The sequence below is a fragment of the Limulus polyphemus genome, unplaced genomic scaffold, assembly GCF_000517525.1.
Source record: "Limulus polyphemus unplaced genomic scaffold, Limulus_polyphemus-2.1.2 Scaffold243, whole genome shotgun sequence".
NCBI lineage: Eukaryota > Metazoa > Arthropoda > Merostomata > Xiphosura > Limulidae > Limulus > Limulus polyphemus.
The window spans coordinates 97,915-121,575 of record NW_013665853.1 but is presented as its reverse complement, the minus strand read 5'-3'; the positions used below and the strand labels follow the sequence as shown (position 1 = coordinate 121,575).

General features: G+C 33.8%; 2 protein-coding genes across 5 annotated transcripts in view; both read right to left on the bottom strand.

Annotated features, from left to right (window-relative positions):
• LOC106478717 (U7 snRNA-associated Sm-like protein LSm10) overlaps positions 1 to 1,706 on the bottom strand; it is an 11,917-nt gene extending 10,211 nt beyond the window's left edge. For all 3 annotated transcript variants that reach the window (XR_002609963.1, XR_001292082.2, XM_013939278.2), the window contains exon 1: positions 1,557 to 1,706. Coding sequence is in view for 1 of the 3 variants with exons in the window: in XM_013939278.2 (XP_013794732.1) it covers positions 1,557 to 1,690 (134 nt within the window). In the remaining 2 variants the exon portion in view is untranslated. The remainder of the gene's footprint in view (positions 1 to 1,556) is intronic.
• Positions 1,707 to 8,830: 7,124 nt separating this feature from the next.
• The window catches only part of LOC106478716 (yrdC domain-containing protein, mitochondrial-like), an 89,263-nt gene continuing 74,432 nt past the window's right edge, over positions 8,831 to 23,661 (bottom strand). For both annotated transcript variants that reach the window (XM_022382369.1, XM_013939277.2), the window contains 4 exons: positions 21,377 to 21,563; positions 17,339 to 17,573; positions 12,942 to 13,078; positions 8,831 to 9,253 (listed from right to left, as the gene is read on the bottom strand). In XM_022382369.1, coding sequence (XP_022238077.1) covers positions 9,199 to 9,253; positions 12,942 to 13,078; positions 17,339 to 17,573; positions 21,377 to 21,563 — 614 coding nt within the window. In that variant the 3' untranslated portion in view covers positions 8,831 to 9,198. The remainder of the gene's footprint in view (positions 9,254 to 12,941; positions 13,079 to 17,338; positions 17,574 to 21,376; positions 21,564 to 23,661) is intronic.

The window sequence follows — 23,661 nt, the reverse complement described above, 5'->3', positions numbered from 1 at the left end:
TTTTTGGAGTATTTTTTGGACATTTGATTATAGTGACTGGTAATCATTAACTATGTGTTCCAAAGTGCATATTTGTAGTATTTTTGAGACATTTGATTATAGTGACTGGTAATCATTAACTTTGTGTTCCAAAGTGCATATTTATAGTATTTTTGAGACATTTGATTATAGTGACTGGTAATCATTAACTTTATGTGTTCCAAAGTGCATATTTGTAGTATTTTTGGGAGATTTGATTATAGTGACTGGTAATCATTAACTTTGTGTGTTCCAAAGTGCATATTTAAAAATGTCTCAAAAATACTAGATTATAGTGACTGGTAATCATTAACTTTGTGTGTTCCAAAGTGCATATTTATAGTATTTTTGAGACATTTGATTATAGTGACTGGTAATCATTAACTTTGTGTGTTCCAAAGTGCATATTTGTAGTATTTTTTGGGACATTTTATTATAGTGACTGGTAACCATTAACTTTGTGTGTTCCAAAGTGCATATTTGAAAGCTACATTGATTCCTTTTGTGGGCATCCAAATTTGTGAGATTCAACAAGGTTTATACAAGAATGTCTTCTACTTTTACTTGAGTGTAAGAGAGCTCCAAGTGCGCAGCAAGTACTACAAATCCTTGTTTTTATGTATATATTTGATATATTGTTATTTATATCTTAACAGAGTAAAAAAACTATAAAATAATACATTATAGAATTTCAAGACCTCAATGATCCTGCTCTTTACAATAACTCTGCAGGAAATTTCTAATAGGTCCTTGCTGTAATCTATTGCTTTTGTGACAAGGGGCCAACTGCCCAGGTGAATGAAACCTGGTTATGCCATAAAGCCTGCAAAGTATCTTAAAGCTATATCTTCATTGAATGATAAAAACCATAGTTTTTGGCTTTTCTTTGGATATAGATGCTTGATACATTAAGAACGACTGAAATAATAATTTGAGTAATAATTAATATGTATTTGTTACTTTATAGATTTAATAGATATTTGTTGTTACTTTATTAATGTTTTTACACTTATACTGCGAGGTAAAAACGGCTGCTGCTATGATTTTGTCTGGTTTATGAGCTCGTTGCTGTTCTAATTTAGGATCTTCTTTTAATAAATTCTTGAAAATGTTAAAAAAAGAGAGAAAGAGGGCCCGGCAAGGATCTGTGCCCCGGGGCCCGTGCTGGCTCTCGACGTTCCTGACTACCATATTATTACTACTAGTAGTACAAAAGATTATATTCACACTAGACTATACACTTCTGTCTTTTTAATATTTTTACTTTTAGTTTAGCACGCATCTACAATTTACTTCACTTGTCAAAATGTATAGATGATGTACCCCACAAGCACATCTTAACGACCCTTAGGCTTTAAAAAATTACAGCTTTATAACACTAGGTCTAAAAGTTTAGTTTATTAGTAAAATCGTTAGACCTAACTTAAGTTCCAGAAAATGCACTCAATAAATGAATAATGTTTAGTTTTTCAAAACTTCACAAATTTTACCCATTATACTCATTACTCACCGATAATATCGCATAATATAATACTAACCCATCAACTATTTCTATTCTTCCTAAAATCGATACTTCATTTCGTAGTTCCACGGTTGTTTCTCTTTCTTGAAGCGCTTGAAGAAGACACACTAACGTTTTCGTAGATAAAGCTCTTTCACGTAAGGACGCCATGTTGTAAACAATGGTCCACAGTAGCGACACTCCTATTTCCGCAGTTTAAGTTTTTCTATGTTTCTGTGTGTGTTTGTAAAGTAAACTTTTAAATACAACTTCGACATAATTATTTTAAATATTATTCACAGGTAAAAATATACAAAAGGTGGTGTGAAATGAAATTACTGATGTATTCGAAATATTATAAAGTATTAATTTTCTTCAAACGCATTTCTACATTAAGTACATAAATGTATAATAGAGATTTAATGTTTGTTTGTATATTTCGCGGAATGCTACACGAGAGCTAGTCTAATTTAGAAGTGATAACCAAATCAAATCAAGACGAGAGGAAATACAACTATTCAACACCACCCGTCACATAGCGCAGATAGCCCTCGTGTAGCTTTGCGCGAAATTCCAAAAACAAACAAACAAACAAAACCACCCGTCACCAACTCGTGGGCTACTCTAATCGGATAATGGAATTTACCGTTAAATTATAACGTCCTCGTGGCTAAATGGGCGAGCACGGACAGAGGAAGGGATTCGAGCCCGCAATTCACAAATTGCGAGTCTATCATCCTAACTACGGGAGGTATTTAAAGGTATACACTGTCAGGATATAAAAATAAAGAAATTATTTTTCATTTACTTCTTTATTTTAAACAAAGTACAAATTGTTGACCATGAGCCTCCTCCAGGTGCGAGATCTATAGAAGCTCAATTATCTCCACTCTTAAAATATAAAAACTGTTTTTATGATGTCAGAAAAACATGTTGGTTCAAGAACTCTTATATAAAATATATATCAATATATCATGCGTTTCTATCTTCGTATAAAATATTATAGTATTTATTCTGAAATTATTCTTTGATATGTATATGCGCAAGTTTCACATAACATGTGGTCAAGAAAGCCGATAAATTGATCTTGTTGTAGCTGCTTTTGTTCTTTTTGGAGATAATACCTGCTCTATTCACGAAAGATATTTCTCATTACCGTATGTTGTACGAGGGTGCAAATGGCAGTGTTATTCAATGGTAGTTCGGGGAAATTTCGAGGTTACAGCCCCACCTATGTTGTAATGAGTATGATTTGTCACATGTAACGCTAGTCACTCTGGATAATTGCGAGGTGTCTAAGAAATTATGCATTTCAACAGTCTGAAACAGAACTTTGAAGGATAATCACCGAGTACCCATTAGAAATGACAGGCTGTTGCATTATCATGCAAGTACACATACTACGTGCTCAGCGTTTCAGTAAAAATTTGCATTGTGTATTACTTTGTGTCCAGTCTTGTTACTCCCTTTTATACCAATTTAGGTAGTAAGAGATTTAATATTTCTGTCAATATAGCTGTAAAGTTAATTCATTTTCGCATGGATTTACCACAGAGTGGATAGGTAGAAGAAAATATTGGTGCCATGAGTGCAAAGCTTCTTAATCGTAGAGTTTGCTATACCTGCTAAAGTGTGTACTGCTCTGTACTGGAACTCTTCTACAATATTTTTAAAAAGCTTTTTAATTCAAGAAAATTACATTTTTTTAAGAATTAGAAGGACGAATGACCGAGAGAGAGAGTCAGTCACTGAGTGAAACTAGTTGTTTAGCCTGTGTTATGCAACCGCCATTTTTGAGAGGCTAATGAAATTTATGTTGATAAGATTGCAATGGGATAGATGCCTAGTCTATGTCAATAATGTTCAGGTATTGTTTCCACTTTGAATCTGTGGATGATAATGGTATTCCGCAGATAAAGAAAGCGATTTTAAAATTGAAAACAGGAAAATATGTGCTCATGCACACATAAGTGGAATATCTTCGTCTTATAATAAGTAGAGATGAAATCTCCACAGACTCTGCTAAGACAGTATCGGAGAGAAAAAGGCCTCAAACTGTGATCAAATGAGAAGTTTGCAATTTCATTTGTTTTGCATCATATTACCGATGGTTTGTGGCCAACTTCTCTAAAATAGCAGAACCATTATCTGTTTTCATTAAAACTGAGATGCCCTTTGGATGAAGCGAGGAAGGTGAACAGATATAATGATCTCTAAAACTTCCTGCAGTAGAAATCCAACAGATTGCATATTTTGGACAAGATAACGAATTATTGTTAGACTAGCTGGAGTATCCGTCCCCTGGACGGAAGTTATGTAAATTCATAATTAATGAAAGATTATCTTAAGACATGAAAAAGTTGCGTCCCTTATATGCAATTGTAAAAAACGCCCATAAAAACCACCAAACGCAGAATTGAAAATTTGTATATACCCCCGCATGGACGTAATGAACCTACATACCAATTTTAGTGAATATCCATCCACATCCTGCAAAGTAGTTACATGGACATACAACAGAAAGTACTATTATATTTATATAGGTACTAAAACCAACGATAGTGAAATTGGATTAGAGTTGTAATCAGGTATGCTAGTCACACACTCATGGCACCTAAATTCAGATACTTAAAGATAAAGAAAAATTATAATATTCTGGATTATTTCGTATGGCATCCTTTCCTAGCTGTTGACGTGCAAACTCGTGTGTGTCATCTAAAAAAGACCTTAACTAGTCCAAATATTCTTCTGTATACTGTGGGATTCCCACTCTAAATGGTGAACCATGCACACCATGTCTGCAGAGAACAATACCACCCACCCAAACATGAGCATGTTTAGTAAACTGTTGATCTCTGTTCAATTGCTCTGTATGGCATCACGAGATACAGTAAGTGGTTGTAACGTTTGGTTCAGTCAAGATTAACAAACTTGGGTAGCAAAGTTGGCACCAGTGCTGAATACCTCAACTCGAATGCAGCCAGTAGAATCACTGTTGAATGATAACACAAATGTAACACATTGGCGCCCCTAGTCTTTGGGTTATCCAAAGGCAGAATAATTGTATGCCTTAAAACTTTGGGGACCATTAACTGCAACATAGGCTGAAAACTATGGTTGGATGGTTGATAATATTGGTACAGCACGTATTCCTACATTCGTGATTGTTTAAACAAGTGCCACAGTTTATGTATATCCGTGCTATGTTTCACGGGAAGGAGTGCCTCTACTAGACCCGAGACTTTTGGTTGCTCTTTCTAGAGTTCCAAAGATGTCAATTGTGACATCCATCCACTAATGGAATCGCCTACTGTATGGCTTGATGTCGCTACAGTAGAAATTATTTCAACTCTCACACAGTGTACAGGGTTATGACAGTGGACAGTCTCACCATACAGTGAGACACCCGATCAGCATTTACATGTTGTGTGTATGTTTGATACTGTATGACGATATCAAACTTCTGAAATGCTAGAAGAGGCGCTATGATAAAACAGCTTGGGAACGAAAAATATGAAAGAACTTATGTGGCTATTTACCGTGATCCAGATGAGAAAATACCGGAATTAGAGGTGAAAAACAGCTCCGACATTCGGGCAAGTCACCATTGAAGGGATACCAAGATATTTGACTGGTACTGGTTGATTATATTAAGTTGGAATGGTTTGTTGTAGCAACAACACACATTTTACTGATGAAAATTTTAGGTGAAGAATCACAGTTTTGCTCAGTTCTGCCAGTAGTTAGTTATTTCATGATGCTTGACAAAACGAGTTGAGTATGATGGCTTCTAGGTTGTAGAACATTACTGTATCTCCTCTATAGAGATGTAGTCTGCGTGAATTAACCCAAGAAGGTTAATATATGCTAAAGTAATTTGTGAAGTAGCCAAAAGTAGTCTGTTTTAAGCAACTAGTGTGTGTGACAATATATAATAGTGATACATGTATACAGCTATATATGTGTATGAAAAAACATATGTGTGTGTTTGTATACATGTCTATGAACAACACAAGGTCCTTACACAGAAAACTATCGTTTTGGTATTTGTTTTTCCTGGGAATTTTTGTGTTGAAACTTTTTTTTGGGGGGGGGGGGGACGGAGAGGCCGTTCTAATGTTTACATTTGGAAAATTTATTGTGATATTATGTAAATGTTATGTTCCTTTTTTTTCAGACCACACAAAATATTGTCTACATATAGCGAAAAGATTGTCGGTGTTCTCTTATGTGTTTGTTTTATTTGTGTCCTCTATGTAAAAAGCCAATAGTTGTTGCATTGTTTCCTGGAAGGTTAGGTTCGTTGTATAGTTTACTTAGCATGTTTGATTTTATTCCTTAAAGCGAACAAGAATATAATTATGTCATAGTCATGATCTCTTATCCACATTTCAAGGTTTCCGTAAGGTTGTGTGATAACATTTTCTACAAAAGGGATGGTGCTTATAATTAGGTTCGGTGGATTTACGAGTCTGTTAATATTGTCTTGTCTGTGTTTGGAAGAATTCATCATCAGTTTATATAACTATTTTGGAAGGGAATTGGTTCGTAAAGGATTGGCTTAAGTATGTAATTTTTTCGTCAATGTTGTTAGTTGTGCATATGGTATATATTTCAATTAGGAAGTATTTTAGAGTGTCTAATTTTTGATGGATTACATGGTTATAACGCTAATTTATATACTTTTCCGCTAAATATATGGTTCATGTTTTAGTACGGTGACATTTTTGACGCAAAAATGATGGCCATTTTCATGCGTAAATTCATGTACTGGTTAAGAGAGGATATAAGAATTAGAAAAACCTAATGAACCCTCTGTTAACAAACACCCAGTTACCACTCTGTAAAATTTGTAATTACCATTTCCTCAAATGATTTCCAACAAGTGATTATAAATTTTATAAACCTGTTCATTAGCAGACCATTATTCAAATTACATAAAGCCACATTGTGTTAGCCTCAGTTTCGTGTACTTGACTTGACAGCGATCGCACCAGCAATAGAAACGTACAAATAAACTAATTTTTTTTAGAAACATCTACTAAAGAGCTGTGATTTCTTCAAATATTTATCAACAACCTGAAAAATAAATTAGCCTAAGTGTCCATTTTGCCTTTAAAACAACATCACAGCTCTAGTGTGATCTATGAAGCATTTACAGACAAATGTTTAAAATCGTCTACAATTGGAAATTCTAAAATTACACATCTGAATGCTTTTTTTCATGCTGTTACTGAAATATAAACTACGAAAAAATTAAGTTACTAAGAACGTCCACAATATATTTGACTGTAGATTGGTTACACTAAACTTAATATGGTATTTTAACAAATATAAATAGTTTGCCTTTTATTATTTTGTTTACCTACCTGCATTCGAGCTATAAATATTAATGTGTAAATAAATATGCTAACTGTGTTGGTGCAGAATGTTATTTATATAACTTTCTTCATTTCACACTATTACAGTTGTGGACAAGCGGTTTGCCGATATAAATAACGTCTTAACTATGATTGTTATATTCTAACCAGCTTTAAGATCACTGGAATTGTACGAAAGGCCTCGTCCGCACTGTATATAACGTAGTTTATATATTGTTGTAAATTACTCGTTATTTTCACCGATTTATATGAATCCCCTCCCTGTATATTTTTGTAGCTTACTACCTTTGAATAAATTATATATCTCGTAGTTACGAAACAGTTTTTATAGACTGTACATAGAATTAAACTCTGATGACGAATAACCAACTTTGTTTATCTGACTAAACCTTGTACATATGTTAAACTTGTAATAGTTTTCTTCGTTACCCATTCAAGCTGTCTCCAAACTTTATTCTGTTGTCACTAGATGGCGATACTTCCAGCAAAGTTGGTTCATCAGGTATCAACACACAATCGATGCGATATTAGTTTAGACAAACTATGAAAATACAAGGCCTGTTGGTTCGAGCGCTCGACTCGCAATCTGAGGGTCGCGAGTTCGAATCTCCGTCACCGAACATAATCGTCCCATATGGGTGCCGACTGGCATAGCTACTCGGGTTTAAAAATTCTTTATTTACAAAACTAGCGGTCGACCCCAGACTAGTTGGGATTACGGTTGCAACAACAACAACAAAAAAAAAAGTAAAAGAGCGAAAACAGCTCTTGTATATTTCTCAGAAGAGAAATTATTTATATATGAATAATTTTCCATATATTTGTTGGAATTAAAAGTTTTGTTTGTAAATTAATAGTCTGATAAAAACCTTTGAGAAGTTTAGTATCATTAATAAATATAAAATTTCCATTCCTTGAAACAAAAATCTGCTGAATCACACCTTTATTTAATATATATTTTAAAAATACTTAAATGCTACAGTGATATACTTACGACATATAAAAAAATACGACAAAAACAAGCATGCTAGTAATCAAAACTAACTCTTTCAGCAACCATATTATAGAACAGTGTAACCAACAGTGTGAGCCTAAAATGTAACCAATTGAATGAGAAAGATTTTACATTCAATCCACCTCCAGCAGAAATAAACCCAAATTGTAACTTTAATGTTTTCAAAATTAGAGTTTTAGTACGTGAAACAAATCAAGAGTGGAGAAATATGTGTATACAAATAATTTGAATACAATTTAAAAGTTACCTAGAGTGAAAAGCATGAATTATAAAACTGTATTTTTGCAAATGTGTATATTGAATTTCACACAAAGCTACTCAAGGACTAATTAATTGCACTAACTGTCCCATTTAGAAGTGAAAGAATGGGGGGGAAGGCAGCTAGTCAACACCATCGATCACTAACTTTTAGGCTACACTAATCAAGTAGTGGGATTGATTGACACATTATAACACTCCCATGGCTGAAAGGACAAGCACGTTCAGTGAGGATATTCGAACCAATGACCCTCAGATTGAGAGTCGAGCACCCTAGCCACTTCTTGAAAATACTTTGGAACTCCAAGCACATTCGGTGAGGATATTTGAACCAACGACCCTCAGATTAGGAGTCGAGCACCCTAGCCACTTCTTGAAAATACTTTGTAACTCTTAAAGTAACAAACATTCTGTAAAATATCTATATATTTTTTTAGGTAAAGCATATTGACTTCATTTCATTGAGTAATTATATGATTATTATCCATAATCTCTAATTTAAATATAGTAATTTCAATTATTAAATTTCTATTTTTAATTTTATAACATCCATGCTTTGATTTTTTTCATTGTATTCCTTTAGTGACATTTAAGATTAGCACTATTTAACACATTTTTTATCACAACAAATTCAACAAGGAAATATTTACTTTTTTCTTGAATTAATTACTGTTTGAATCATAGCTATTTATTTAAAAATGGTTCATTGTATTTACATTCTATCTAATTGAATTATAACTTCAATAATGCATAACACTGGGGTAAAATAATCTTTCCGAAGCTACTTGTGTCCTTGAATGTGAGGCTCCCTGGGAAAGGTGGCAAAACATAGAAATTGTCAAGACAGTTAAAGCACATTCTTAGTGTTTCATGAGGTTTTTTTTTGTGAATTATCCCAAAATTTATATTTTAGGAACAATATAATACTGAAAATACCTTAGGCATACATCAAAGAAGATTTTGTTATGTAGTTGTACATAAATTATTTATACAGTTAATAAAGCACAACGAAATGTGATTTCTTGCTAGCATTCCATAAGATGATACTTTTCTAAAATCTTCTTGGTAGTTTCTTCAGCACTGAAAAATAATTAGTGGTTCTTAGAAATGACCAAATTAAAAGGTTAAAACATTTTAAAACATATTCTGAAACTTACATAAACAAATTAAGAAGTACAGAAATTGTACAAACCAAAACATTTTTCACTAATGAACCAAACTACAGGAATTCACAAGTTGTGTTTTGACTATAAGTGATTAACCCTCATCAGGACACCTGGGGTCCACATGGACCCCAACAACTTTTCCAGTTGTATATCGTTTTACAAAATCATTAAAAATTTATGTCAATTCATGTAACTGTCAAGCAGAAGTCCTGGATTAATATGACACTATTGTTTTGAAACAGGCAGACTGAGTATGTAGCTATAATCTAATATTTATCTGAGATCCATGTGGACCCCATACTATTACTGACCAACATTATACGTGCAGTTCACCTTATACCATACAGAACAAATTTGCAAATGTTTATTTCACTCTATAGGCTGTTATGGAGAATAATCCATCAAAGTAGTACAGTATCATCTGGTCTGTTTGCTTATAACATCAACAAATGTTGACTGCTTATAATACCCTATTTTATGGACACCTTATTTGATAATTGTTGTAAATAACCTGCTTATTGGATTTTCAATCTATATATAGCCTACTATAGATATACATATGTGTTGTGGTCTGGTTGGATCCAAAGTCACCATGAACGTACACTTTCAGTTTTGTTTGAGTTGAATTTTGCAGTCTCGCAGTAATCTCATCGTACGTTGGTGGATAATGACTTGAACATAGGAGTATAGTAAAACTTTGGAATGTTTTTGATACAGTTTGTATAAGGAATGGTTTAATACTATTTATTTGTATACTGATGAAAATGTAATTTTTTAATTTCTTGATTTGTCAGCATATTTCCTCTAAAGTTCATAAATTTTTAAGTTGTTCATATTGCATGCTAACCCTAATAAAAGTTGTAATGCAACTGGTTTTTGAATTTCAATCCAGAGCTTAATATAATAGTAATTTTGTGCTGGGGTCCAGTTGGACACCAGGTGTTACACAATGTAAATTTTCAAAGGTGTGCTGATGAAGGTTAAAAAAATAAAACAGCATCAACATTTTTTTGACAATTTAACTTGTTTCAAAATGAAAAACAATGCACTTAAATATTTTTCATATCAATATTGTACATCATATCCATGAATTTCAGAAATTTTTTCTCGAAAAAAACCAATATATTAATAGCATAATGATATTTTTGAAGTGACTAAAACTTGAAGTTTTCTGTGCAATTTAATAATAGTTTTATATTTAAAAAACAACAACAAAAAACAAGTATTAACTTGAGAAAGATTAGCAATTAAATGTTCATCATCACCAAAGTGCTGAAACAGAAACATTAAAAGCTAAAAACAAAGATTCCATGGATCTAGAGTTATTTCAGATACAAAGATAGTATATCAACTGAAACATCAAATACTGTTTCAGTTTATAAATTAACACATCATTGTTTTAAAGAAGACAACATTAGATCCATTAAATAATGGCTGCATAAATGTGTGAAAGAACATGCACATTTAAGGACATTGAATAGATGGTTTTTATTGGGGCATGTCGTAGGCGAGTGTGATGCACTTTAATACCCTAACTATGGCCAATGAACAGCCAAGTCTCTGTACTAAAAGTGAGCTTGCTTATGTATGTTAAATATTATGTTCAAACATTTCACTATGGCTCTTAACCTGCAATTATGCAGGTTAAAGTTAAAGAAGTAAGCTTATCCTGTAAAACTACTATGGAAAAGCTACCTTTGATTTTCATTAGAAGAGCAGGTGAGCAAGTAAAGCCAGTGAGAGAGTATGCTTTGCACTTTGTTATGAATAAGTGTCAACTGTCTGGAAAACCTTTTTTTATACAAGTAAGTCGACAGGATAGTATTTTGAATTTCCAGTTTATACAAGAATAATAAATTTAACTGTCAAAAAGTGCCTCATTTCACATAGTTAACAAACACATAAAACATTCTAAAAATGACTGAGCATTTTTGAAAGTAGAGGTGTAAAGTGAATGAAACAAATACATTTACCTACTTTATCAGTTCATAATGTTTAAGTTAGAGAAGCAATAGGAAGAAAATAAAAGCATAATAACACTTTATGTAACAACAGATGACTGTATCAAGCAGAGAAAACAACCAATGTGTCAAGAGAGTTTGTAAAAAGTCAAGAAAATCCTAGAAAATAGTGGAATTTTATAAACAAATATTTCAGTACAGAAAATCACAGAAAATGAATGGATTTTATGAGGAGGTCATTATGGAAAAGTCCTTGAAAGTTTAATCTCATTGCTTCCACATCCCATTTGTAATGACAAGTTGTACCATTTTGTTTATCTCAGTTTTAAGAAAATCTATATAAAATGTGAAATATGTTGACTTGGTAATATTGATCAGTAACAGGCTTTGAATTATGCATCTCCACCTGCAAGTAAACAGGTGTTACATGACTATTGTTGGAAATCTAAAATCATGAAATTCTTAACAGGATAAAGAACATGACTTACAGAATCTTACTAATTACATCTACAGCATAAACACTTTAAAACTAATGAACAGAGAGGAATGTAAATCTAAATGACAATATGAGTGTCTTAAACCTAACAACCAGGCATGAAATAGCCAAATATTTGCCATTAAGTTATGCTTGATTATGTCACCCATTATTTATACAGTGGTTTTTCTAGGCCAGGATATCTTGAGTGGTATATTAGAGACAATTTTCAGCTTTGAAGATAAAATAAGGACTGTAAATAAAGTATTGTGATATATGTTGTTAATATTAGTTTTCTTTTATAATACCTCTGAAATACTGAAAGTTGTTAACAAAACATGTGAATAAAATTTCTGAATGTCCTTTAAGCATTGAAGAGCCTGCATTACTTACCTATAATTCTTAATTCTACCATAAAACAGGTGTAGAATTCTAGAAATCTGACTATATAATGATTTTTGCAAAACTACTCCTACTGAGCCAGTTCTTGTGATGAAAATCTTTGATCTTTGTACACATGTGGATGATGCACAATAGATAAACCATAAGATAAGGGAAGTTTGTTAGGGAGTGTAAGCAAAGGCAACTCAGAATAAACTTACCTTTTACCTGCTAAAACAGTAAGATAATGCATGGCTTATATATTCAAAGTACCTTCCTTAAACACAATAAAATTTTTCAAAAAAGAAAATATTAAAATTCCAGAAACAGTTAAAACTTCAAAGACTTACAACAAAGTAATATGAACTTGATAGAACAAAAATATAAAAAACAATAATATTAGAAAGTTCAATTCTGATAAAGAATAAAAGTATAAGAAAAGTTGGGATTTATGGATGTCAATTACATAAGAATAACCGTAACCAGGTAAAGTATTCTAAATTGAACTTAATTTTATTGCCATTTAGCATATTAATCACCAAAACCATACACAACACAGAAGAATAAAGTGTAAACCTTTAAAGCTGATGTTCTAACATAAAGGTACTCCTCAATGATTGAACTTTTCAGATATACACAAACAGTTTTTTCCTTCACTTGAACAAAAGCCAAACAGCGTACGGTATGAAAGTAAAAATGTTTACATAAAAGTGGATCCAATAAATTTTCATATCTTTATACGTAATATTCAATTCTATATATTATGAAATAAAACTAATACATACCATCCCGATCTCACAATGTGGTAATAGCCTTTTACTGAAAGATCAACAACAGTTGATCCTAATCGCAGAGGATCATTCTCACCAAGATGACCACCATCAAAAACAGCTCCCAGGTCAGGCCATAAATCCTTGAATTCCTGTAAGATGTAAACATGTGCATGCATTAATAGTGGGAAGTAGTATAGAAGGAAATCTAACAATAACATGGTAAATACTAACTGTTCAAAATTTTGGAACAATGGATATATTTTTGGTTAGGGTATTTCTTTAGCCTAAATAAACTTCGATTTAAACTTTTGTACAAGAATGTAAACTTTTAATAACTTCTACATCAGTTAATTAGAATACAGAACTACAACATAAAGCTGACATATCGAACGTTACACAGTGCTGATAAAATAGATAAGTACTTGTAAAAATGAGTCATTGATAAGCAACACTATATTAACGAGTATGAAAAACTTAAAATGTACTAATCCTACTATTCTTTTGCTAATACAGTGTGGCCTTAACATGAAAAATCTCTAAGGAAGTCTAACAATAAAAAGTTATTATTTTCCTATATTGAAAATATATTTCCAATACCTACTTACCTCTTCTCACAGGTATAGGTAGTCTTATTCAGTGCTGCCCTTTATATGTAAACATTCTTTTGTATGCTACAGGCCTTTAACTCCCATGTACCCCACAATCAACATGTTCCAACTGGGCATTGCATGTAAATCATCATGCGACAACCCTCCACCAATTAGGGGTGTGACACACCCTCCTAACATATGTGACACCTTGTGTTCGATTCTACCAAACTATCACTTCAAGATTAGGCAGAAAAGAAAAGCACCAGTTTTCAATGGGGAAGAAGGGTGGAAAGTTTGAGAAGAGACAAGTGCCTATTGGAAATATATTTTCAGTATAGGAAAACAATAACTTTCAATGCAGTACATTATCTCCTCTCACATGTATAACTAGGATTCCACATTGAATAGGTGGAGGGACCAGTGCAAGGGATAGAAAATAAGTATCCTTCAAAGCATCCAAAGAACACCCATGAAGTGTGATACCTGTTGGGAGAGGAATACATATGAGATACTGCACCACTTCTATACCAAGTATACTTTGTGCCCAGTGTGGAAATATGCATTGCATACATGGGCAGAAAGTGGAAGGAGCACAACCAAAAAGGGAGAGACAACAGGTTGGGTAAGAATCCAAATTATGGTATATTGGAAGCTCAATCCCATAGAAAAAAAACTGTAGAAGAACCATCTACAGACATGAATGTGTGGATAGCAAAAATGGATGTGCTCCAAGGTGTAGAGTGGCCATATGCGGCTGGTCAACTTGAGTCCAAAACCAAGTGGAATAGAACCTCTGACCTGTAGTAGGAGGAGGGCCCACACCATCTTCACCTCAAGTTAAGTAGAAGGGTAGAATATACTGTACACACTGCTTTACAAAACAGGCAGATGTATGCAAGTTCACAACCAACCACATATCTGGAAACCTGACATCCAAATGATGGTAGGAAAAGATGTGCCCATATGGCAGGTCACATCAAACTCAATCACACTAGCACCCCACTGCACAACATCAGCCTCAGGCAGTGAAAATACCCTGAGGTGGAGCGTGAGACAAAGAACCATCACCCTGATCAACATAATCCTTCAGATAGGACCACACAAAGGCTAGAGTGCAACAGCAACATCTGGGTGCTACTGCATGGAAGTGGATCACATCTAGAAAATACAAGCAACTTCACCCTCCAGATAGAACCGCACAGAAACTGGGCGCAACATCAACCTCGAAGACCCACCACATGGAGATAGAGTGCATGATTGGAGAATCACACATCATCTACACCAGCAGAACACCACCACCCTACTCTCTACTGAATGGAAGCAAACACATTCAGAAGGACTTCTCCAAGGTCCACCACCAAAGGGGCTTGGAACTGGAAAGAACATGGGGATAAAATGCAGTAGCAAATCTGGAGGAACCCCAACACTGGAGACAGTGTAATGGGTGACCACGAAATCTCTATATTGAAAAGCAGACAGCATCCAATTTATTCAACTGAAGGGATAAGCAGCTATCACCTTCTGTTTTTCCCATTAAATCCAAGTGTTAGTACAGTCTGGAAAAGGTATACCAAAAAAGTAAACATATCAAGAGGTAGATATCTACTAGCAATATTGTGGAACACCACATCTCAACAGTATATATTATTGGCCATGGTTATATTGTGTGGCTGTACAGTGCAGATTTGAAATATAGGAAGCATAGCTGGACAGGCAATGCTCGTCACTGAGTGGGATCTGAATCCTAAATGACACATGCCCCCGGAAGAGGAAGAAATATATATATAGAAAAGATAGTTTACCAAGTTACAGCCACACCAAAGTTTGAAGAGTGACAACAGACAGAAAGTGATATTCTAACAAAGTAGAAACAGCTACTCAATGAAGATAGTAGAAGATGATCATATAAAGAATAGGCCACATGCCTGACTGAAGAGTTTCCTTGAATGGACAATGGAGGTGAAACTCCAGGGAAAAGGGAGGTTGTCTGATCGTAAGCTAAGACACCTGAAACAGAATTTGGGAAGAAAAAGACAGGAAGGAACAGACCAAAAGAAGCAGTTGATGATCCCAAGTTGTAAGGGTAGAAGAAGAGATCACCTACAGATGAACAGTGCCAGGTAATGAAAAGGTGGGAAATGGATGGAAGAGAAAGCAAGGAGAGGGAAGAATGACCCTCACAAGCTGCTGAAGTTTTGAGGAGGAAAATCAACCTGGATTAACTACACGATGGGGAGGTCAACAAATCTGGAAATAACGTAAATGAAACTGGCTGGTCCAGTTCTGACAGAGAAAATCCACTACTAGGGTCTAAGGATGATGAACCAGAGACCAAAGAAGAGCTAACTGGGTGTTGGAGTAAAGTTGCAAAAGCATCCTGATGAGGATTACCCCACAGATTGCATAGCCATCTGAAAACCACTCCGTGGGATAAGTCTGGTTGGAACTTAAAAAATGATCTGCCACAAGGTGACAAGCACACAGAACATGACACAAAAGGAGATTTATCTGTAGTGTATGAACCCAATAAATGAGTTCCAATGTTTGACCACAAAGGTAACAGGAATGGGTGCCCCTATAGTGATGGAAATAGGCCACATCAGTGGAATTGTCAGAATGGAGTATGACGTGTTGGTGTTGTACCAGTATAAGAAAATGAAACAAAGCACACAGTACTACCAAAATCTCCAACATGTCAAAATGGTAAAACATTACAATCTGAAACCATTGCTCAGAATACTCTTGCTGGTGGACAACACTCCTCAACCTTGGAGAGAAGCATCTGTGATTTGATGCAAATCCAGACGAGGTGGAGGAAGCAGTACTCCCTTTCTTGTGCTGTTCTTACTTAACCACCAATACGGATAATCAGTAAGGGAAGAAGTAAGGGTAATTGGGAAGTCCAAGGGATACCGAGCAAGATTTCATGGGCCATGTAGAGTCCTCTGATGAGAACACAAATGTACCTGACCGAAAAGAATAACAGCTTCCATAGAAGCCCAAGTCCTCGAAAACACACCCGAGAAAGTATATCCAAAAATGGTAGAGTTGGCCTAGTAGAGAAGGCATAGCAGAGTTAGGAAGGATAAAAAAAACTGTTAAATATCCTCCTCCTCATGAACAGGTTCAAACAATGCAGGAGGAACATGGTCAGGAGAAACAGAAATGCCTCATATAATGATCAATTTTCTGACGAATGATAGCTGAAAATTCCTTGGTCAAGACCCCAACCCTGAGGCCAGTAATGGCACAAGAAGTAGCTATAATAATATCTGAAGTTGTAAAACATAAGTTTCACAATTCATTATAAACCATCAAAAATGAGAAAAAAAAATCTATAAAAAAAGGAAAGTTATCACAGCAAACTACTACAGAAAAACTAACTGTAGCAAAAGCATAAATCAAATAAATAAATATTTTGCATAAAAAATGAAATGAACATGTAAAAAGAGCACAATTGAAAAATGCCCGCACTTGATTGCTGCCTAATGAGAAGTGATAGTTCGGTAGAATCAAACTATTGGTGGAGGGTTGTCACATGATGATTTACATGCGAGATACAGTTGAACCGCATTAATCGTGGGGGTATGTGGGACAGCACTGAATGAAAATAGCTATACATATGTAATGTACTGTATTGGAATTTATATTTCTCTCTCTTATCTTCAGTTACTTTTAAAATTGAAAGTCAAAAGAAATTTGCCAGTTTTACTGTTTGTTGTTTGCTATCTAGAGTGGTTTACAACAAATGAGGAGTAAACTGATGAACTTTAAAACCAAGAATATTCTAAATTCAAAGATAAAACTGTGATTACTTACTTCAACTGCTAAGGTGCTTGAATGCGAACTCATGTTTGCACTTGTCAGTGCTAGTGGTGCACCACAAGAATGAGCCACACACCTTATAAAACTGCAATTTGGAATGCGTATGCCTACAAACTTTACAGTGGGATTAAGTTGTACATTTAAATTTGGTGTTCTTTCAAAAATAAGGGTAACAGGTCCAGGAAGTAATTCTTGAAGAACAGATGTAGATACTGTCACATGGCCCCACCTGTTTAAAATATCAAGCATACATTGACATCTACAAACAATCACGTAATGTATAATCAAAATAACTAACAGCCAACTAAAAAAAAACATTTTACTCTATAGAAGGATTTATACAATACTTTAATTTGAGTTGGTTTCTCAATCTTTTTACAGTTAAAGTTTCTCACGTGCAGTGGTGTGTTGCATCTTAATCACTTTTATCAGTCAGATAAGCTGTAAGGTACTACAAATTGTCTAAATTTGCCTCACATGATTATATAATAATTCATACTTGATAAACCAGTCTCTAACTTGAACTTTTAGCAATCCACAAATGCATGTTATGCCCAAATTTAAAAATCTTACAACACCTTGCTATCAATAGAATTTATAAAAGTAATTATAAAATCCTCTGAATTTCCAATGAAAATGCAATTCTTTCAGAACATATAGACAACAAGGCAAATACCTGTGTAAAAATGTGGCAGAAACAGTAAACCTATGCACAGGTCATAACCTAGTTAAAAAAAGGTATATATATATATATGACATTATTATGTCTTCAACCATATTGCTGAAGTCACTATGAGAAAATCCTATACACTGGATAGGTGAAATGAAGAAAAAGTGTCATTGGCCACTATTCAGTTCTTCACATTATATAGCCACATAATAGCAGATATAGTAAATAAACTTAGTATTCCAAGAATTATTTAATATCAAAGTTCAAGGGATGTCCAGTTCAATCTACACTTTCATCAACGTGTGTTACTAGCCAATGATACTTTTTCTTCAGTTCACCTATCAATTGTATAGGTTTTACTCATAGTGACTACAAAGTAAGTTCACACCAACAATATGGTTGAAACTTTTTACTATGATATAGGTCCAGCTTATCTCTCTTTGGTTAACTTGTGTTCAGGGTTACTGATGAGGAGTTGAATTCTCTGAAACTAGTATAACCCAGTAACACATGTTTATCAAAGTGTATATTGAACTAAACCACACTTGAACTTAAACAATTTTTGGAATACTAAGTTTACTTACTATTATGTCTTACTCCTGATGATAATGTCGAAACATCAAAACTTTCTCTAGACCATAGATTGGCCTGAATTAAAAATGTTTTCAAGTGTGTATCTATTTTAAGTTTGTATGTTATTTATTATTTTTCTCTTTTATGATATAATATTTTACTAAATGATTTTTTATCAGACTCTCTAGTTTCTCCCATTCCAGAAGTGAGACTAACTGGCTTATAATTCATCAGGAAACTCTTATCACACCATCTGATAATAAGCATAACATTAGCAACTCTTCAGTCCTCAGGCACTGTATTGACCTACCAAACTGAAAGAGATAGGCTCATATATCTGATCTTTGACCTCCTTTAAAACTCTTGTCTTGCTGATGTATCTATTTGTAATCTCTAAATCTTTCTACTTACCATCAAGGGATTAATATTTATAAGATTCAGTTCACTTCCAACCTTTTCCATAAATTGCTCATGATTAGGAATATTGCTAATTTATTCTCTTGTAAATAGAAAACAGTTAAAAGCTCATCTATCTCGTAGTCTTCAACAAAAACCTTGCCATCACCACGTTTAAAGACTTCATTCTCCATTCAAACAATTTGCCTACCATTAACTTACTAAAATTATTCTTGGTTTCAACATTATTAAACAACTTTGTGATAAGCTCTTTTGATTTCCTACCCAATTTTAAAACCAAATCCTATCTTTCCAACAGTTCTATAAATTTTCCAAGCTATCTAAATATTTGAACTTCTTAAATTTAAGGCATTTATCCCCGATTTTCTATACATTCTTAATAAGCCAATTAGGTTTGATCTTTCCAGTTACCCTTTTCCTCTTTTCAGGAACATGAATATCCTAAATCAATGGTAACTTATTTTACTAATTTCACAAATCTGTCCCACATCACCTTATACTTCATTTTCCTAATTCACTAATAAGAAATCTTGTCTCATGGTCTCAAATTTGGTTGCAGCTCATCTTTCATATAAACCCACTTTTCTAAGAAATCTATCACTATTAAATAACACAACCTGGAATTTGACAATAATTGCTATTATCAGTATTCTCCAAATCTAACATATTTTCAGTAATTCACAAATATCACAGTCTTCCACTTCAAATAGAGCCAGAGCCATGAACTCATCAATTTTGTTCCTAATACTCCTAAAACCACAATAATAGCAACTAAACTTATTCTTGAATCAAATATTTATTTTTTAAATATGATACTTTAATATCTAACTAATGCTCTAAATCCTCCTCATTACCCTAGCTATCTTAATTTTATAATTCCCAAGCTCCTTCACCACTATGCAGGTTTAGTTTAAACTGTCTTTAATGAAAATATCCAGAATTTTCCCAAACATATTGTTATCTAGCTTACTTATTAAGTGGAGTTCTTTTCGCTTATAATTCACCATTACCCTGATAACTATCCCACAGGTCCAATCAGCCCACCAGTTGCTCTAAGCATATCTCTGCAAATCTTTCATTAAAGCCTTAAATCCTAATAAAGCAATTAATTGCTGCATCTAGTCTGAGAGTCTGTGATCCACAAGGATCACATCTATTTCTAGCCATATACTTGTGGATTTTTTCTTTATACTTTTTAGGCAGATCTTGTGATTTACAATATCATTCACACCTACATGTATGCAAAACAAGAATGCCCCCTTGGTACCAGAAACTAACCTGTTAAAATGCTATGTCCTGCACCTGGTAAGCAAATTCTAGGCCTAGTGTTTCTATGGTCCGAAACACCTTTATCAATATACAATATAATGAGAGAGTCCTCTATAATGTAAATCTCTTTCCTCATTGCAAGCAGCCAAAGGTTCATATCTATTAGAAATTGGTACCCAAATGCTAACTGCGCCTGCCTCTAAAGTCCTAACATTTTATTGCTCTTGTAAACTCATTCTAATTCTCACCCAAAGGAATCTTTACATTAACTCTATCAATTTGATGTCTTACTTCTTTGACTTCTGCTCTAATATACCACTAGCCTCTCTTAGAGGGCAATTATCCTATCTCTAATTTATATTCAACTAAACAAGTTCTACAATTGTAGGATAATAAAATAAGATCACTGTAAAAACACAATGCGGAAACAGAAACAAATTTATTTTATCTACGGACATTGCAAGCAACTGCTCTTCATCAGGGTTAATAAATAAATAAATATGTATGTGTATATATATATATATATATATATATATAGATAAAGTGAAATAAATTTGTTTATATTTCAGAATTGTGTTCTTACAGTGATTTTATTTTATTGCATTAATCTCTTAACATTGTGCAAATTCCAATTTTTCTGCAAATGTTGCATCTTTCTGAAAGTTGTAACCAAGTCTACAATTCTCAAACAACCAAATTATGGCACATATCACACTCTTATAAGTATACAAAGAGAAAATATTTCAGAAACTAATTTATATCATATAAGCCTATTTATTTGAATGTTGTTCAAGTGTATACACTGTAAACTGATTACATCTACATAATAATTTTGAAAAAATTATTTATAGTTGTCTAGCAAACCTATTAGAACAAAAAAAATATTTTTTTAGACTACATAGATTTAAAGCATACATGATACAGAAAAAAACATAATGGGTCACATAGGTCATTCAGACCAACGATTATACTTACTGACATTTATGAAGATCACTTTTTTTATATATACACAATATATTACAGAGCAAATGAAATCCAAGCTCATTAGTTTACAATACATTAAAAATGTATCTGGCTATTATCCATCAGTCGTACATACATACAGTGGAATGTCTTGAATGTCTGCAACACAGATTGCAATTGGTTTGGACTGTTCCCGCTTCTTAATTTCATATAGCTTCCGGACTCCAGTACTATTTTGAGCCAAACAAGCAATTCCATAGATGGTATCAGTCGGAACAGCAATAACATGGCCTTGTTGAAGAAAACTGACAGCCTGCTCAACAGCATCTGAAAAGTAGGAAAATAGTGTATTGTAAGATTGTAATTAAAAACTTTTGAAACAATGTATTTAATGCTAATTATATTGCTGGGTATTAAACTCAAATGGAAAAAAAAAAAACATTAAAGGCTCGTAAATCATATTTGTTTTTCATGACATTTAAAAATCATATGCTAAAAATAATGTCACTGTACTTTATGATTTGCACACAGAATTTCGTAAGTTAGGTTTCTACAAAATTAAAAAAATGCTTAAATATTTTTAAAAAAGAAATATACTGCTTGTTAATTTCAACAAATACATGTATTTAGTACATCAGTTCATTATAACAAATAGTTAATAAGGGATTATTTGTTCTTTCACAGCTGTCCTTTCACACTAACCCTTGAGATGAGAAAACAGTTGAACCCACCCTGTATTTTCAGGAAATCACTAATTCCCCTATTAAACTCCTCTTAAGTACTGATATCTGATACTGTCAATGACAACTTATTTCATAAGTCAATCACCCTGTTAGACAAATAAAACTGTCTTCACTTATAGCTGCTTGCAGCTCTCAAGAAACAAAGAAAAAATATCCAACCCAGTTTAAAATTCTGCTGGAACATAATTTAATTCCTTGACTCTTTTGTTACATAATATCTTTTCTATAGCTTAATACCTGTACTTTTCAGTTTGTTTTGGCATACTTTTGAATGTTCAGAGCTTAAATAAATAATGGAATCAAATGAATAAAAACGAAGACTCTGAACACCCTTAACAACTGACTAAGAACAGGAAAAATGTTTTTCAACTTTCAAATGTGTACAAACATGTATGTAAAATTTCATCTAGGAATAATGTGGTGCCATAAAACATAGCTCTCTTAACAACTGGTATAATTTGTAACTACCATAAATTTATGAACTTTACTATCATATTTTCTCAGTTATAAAATAGAAGAATACAGTATTTCTACATATGAAAATATCTTCAATAATTTTGAAAACATGAAAGTGAATTCACAACTTAAAACATCAGAAAAAGCAAGGTGAAAAATGGTCATTTGACCCATCTGGGTCACATAGTCACCAATAAGCAGGGTATGACATTAACAATTACTACTTGCCTGGGGTAATTTATTTTTAAGGCAAGCAAGTGAAATATAGTTAGTTGTTGCCTTACTGGGCAATTGAGTAACTTTCCTATATGAAACATGACAAGAGATCTATATAGATAAAATAAGAGTTTTGTCTGTACATTGCTTAGAATAGTGTACTTTTTGTATATCTTCACATTGCATACACCAGAGAAGCCGAAACAAGCCTTATCTCAATTTCTGTCTGTCTGTCTGTCTTCTGTTTGTCGGTAACGCTCGCGGACGTGTTTTTGTTCGCTTTTCACGGGAAAATGAGTGCACCGTTCTCGATGAAACTTTTTTCTTTGTTTTATAGATGTGTAAGGTTATAGGCTACTTGAAACTGTCATACACGTTTTGGAAAGAAAATGGCGGCCACTCAAAAACCTGCTTTGGTGCAGTTTTGGACGTGATTTTGTTTGCTTTTCAAAGGGAAACGGGTGCACTGATTTCGATGAAACTTTTTCTCTTTGTTCTATACATGCGTGAGAAGGTTATAGGCTACTTGGATCTTTGGAATTCACCTTAGGGCTCCGCCCTACGGGTCTTCAAAGTTCCAATGTTATTCTTATGGACATTTTTTTTGTTTTAATGATTACCATAGTAAGAGTGAATACAATGTAAAATTTTCAAAACAATGTTTATTATCTCTATGTTGGAAAGAAAACAACTCCTGCAAAAATTTGTTGCGTCACTCCAGCTGTCTGTGCAAGGAACGAATGAACATATAAATCTGTTAACACAGTTCTTAACCAGGACGCCGCCGTTCACTACCCGGCAGAGTTCCTCGACTCAGTAACAGCACCCGGATTACCTGCCCACAAGCTCATGCTTAAGGTCGGAGCTCCAATAATGCTCCTCCGCAACTTACACGCTCCCAAGTTGTGCAACGGAACGAGGCCTCGGGTTCGTAGTCTGCAAATGCAAAGATACGTCATCGAGGCAGACATCCTCACTGGCTGTGGTGCTGGAGAGCCAGTCTTCATACC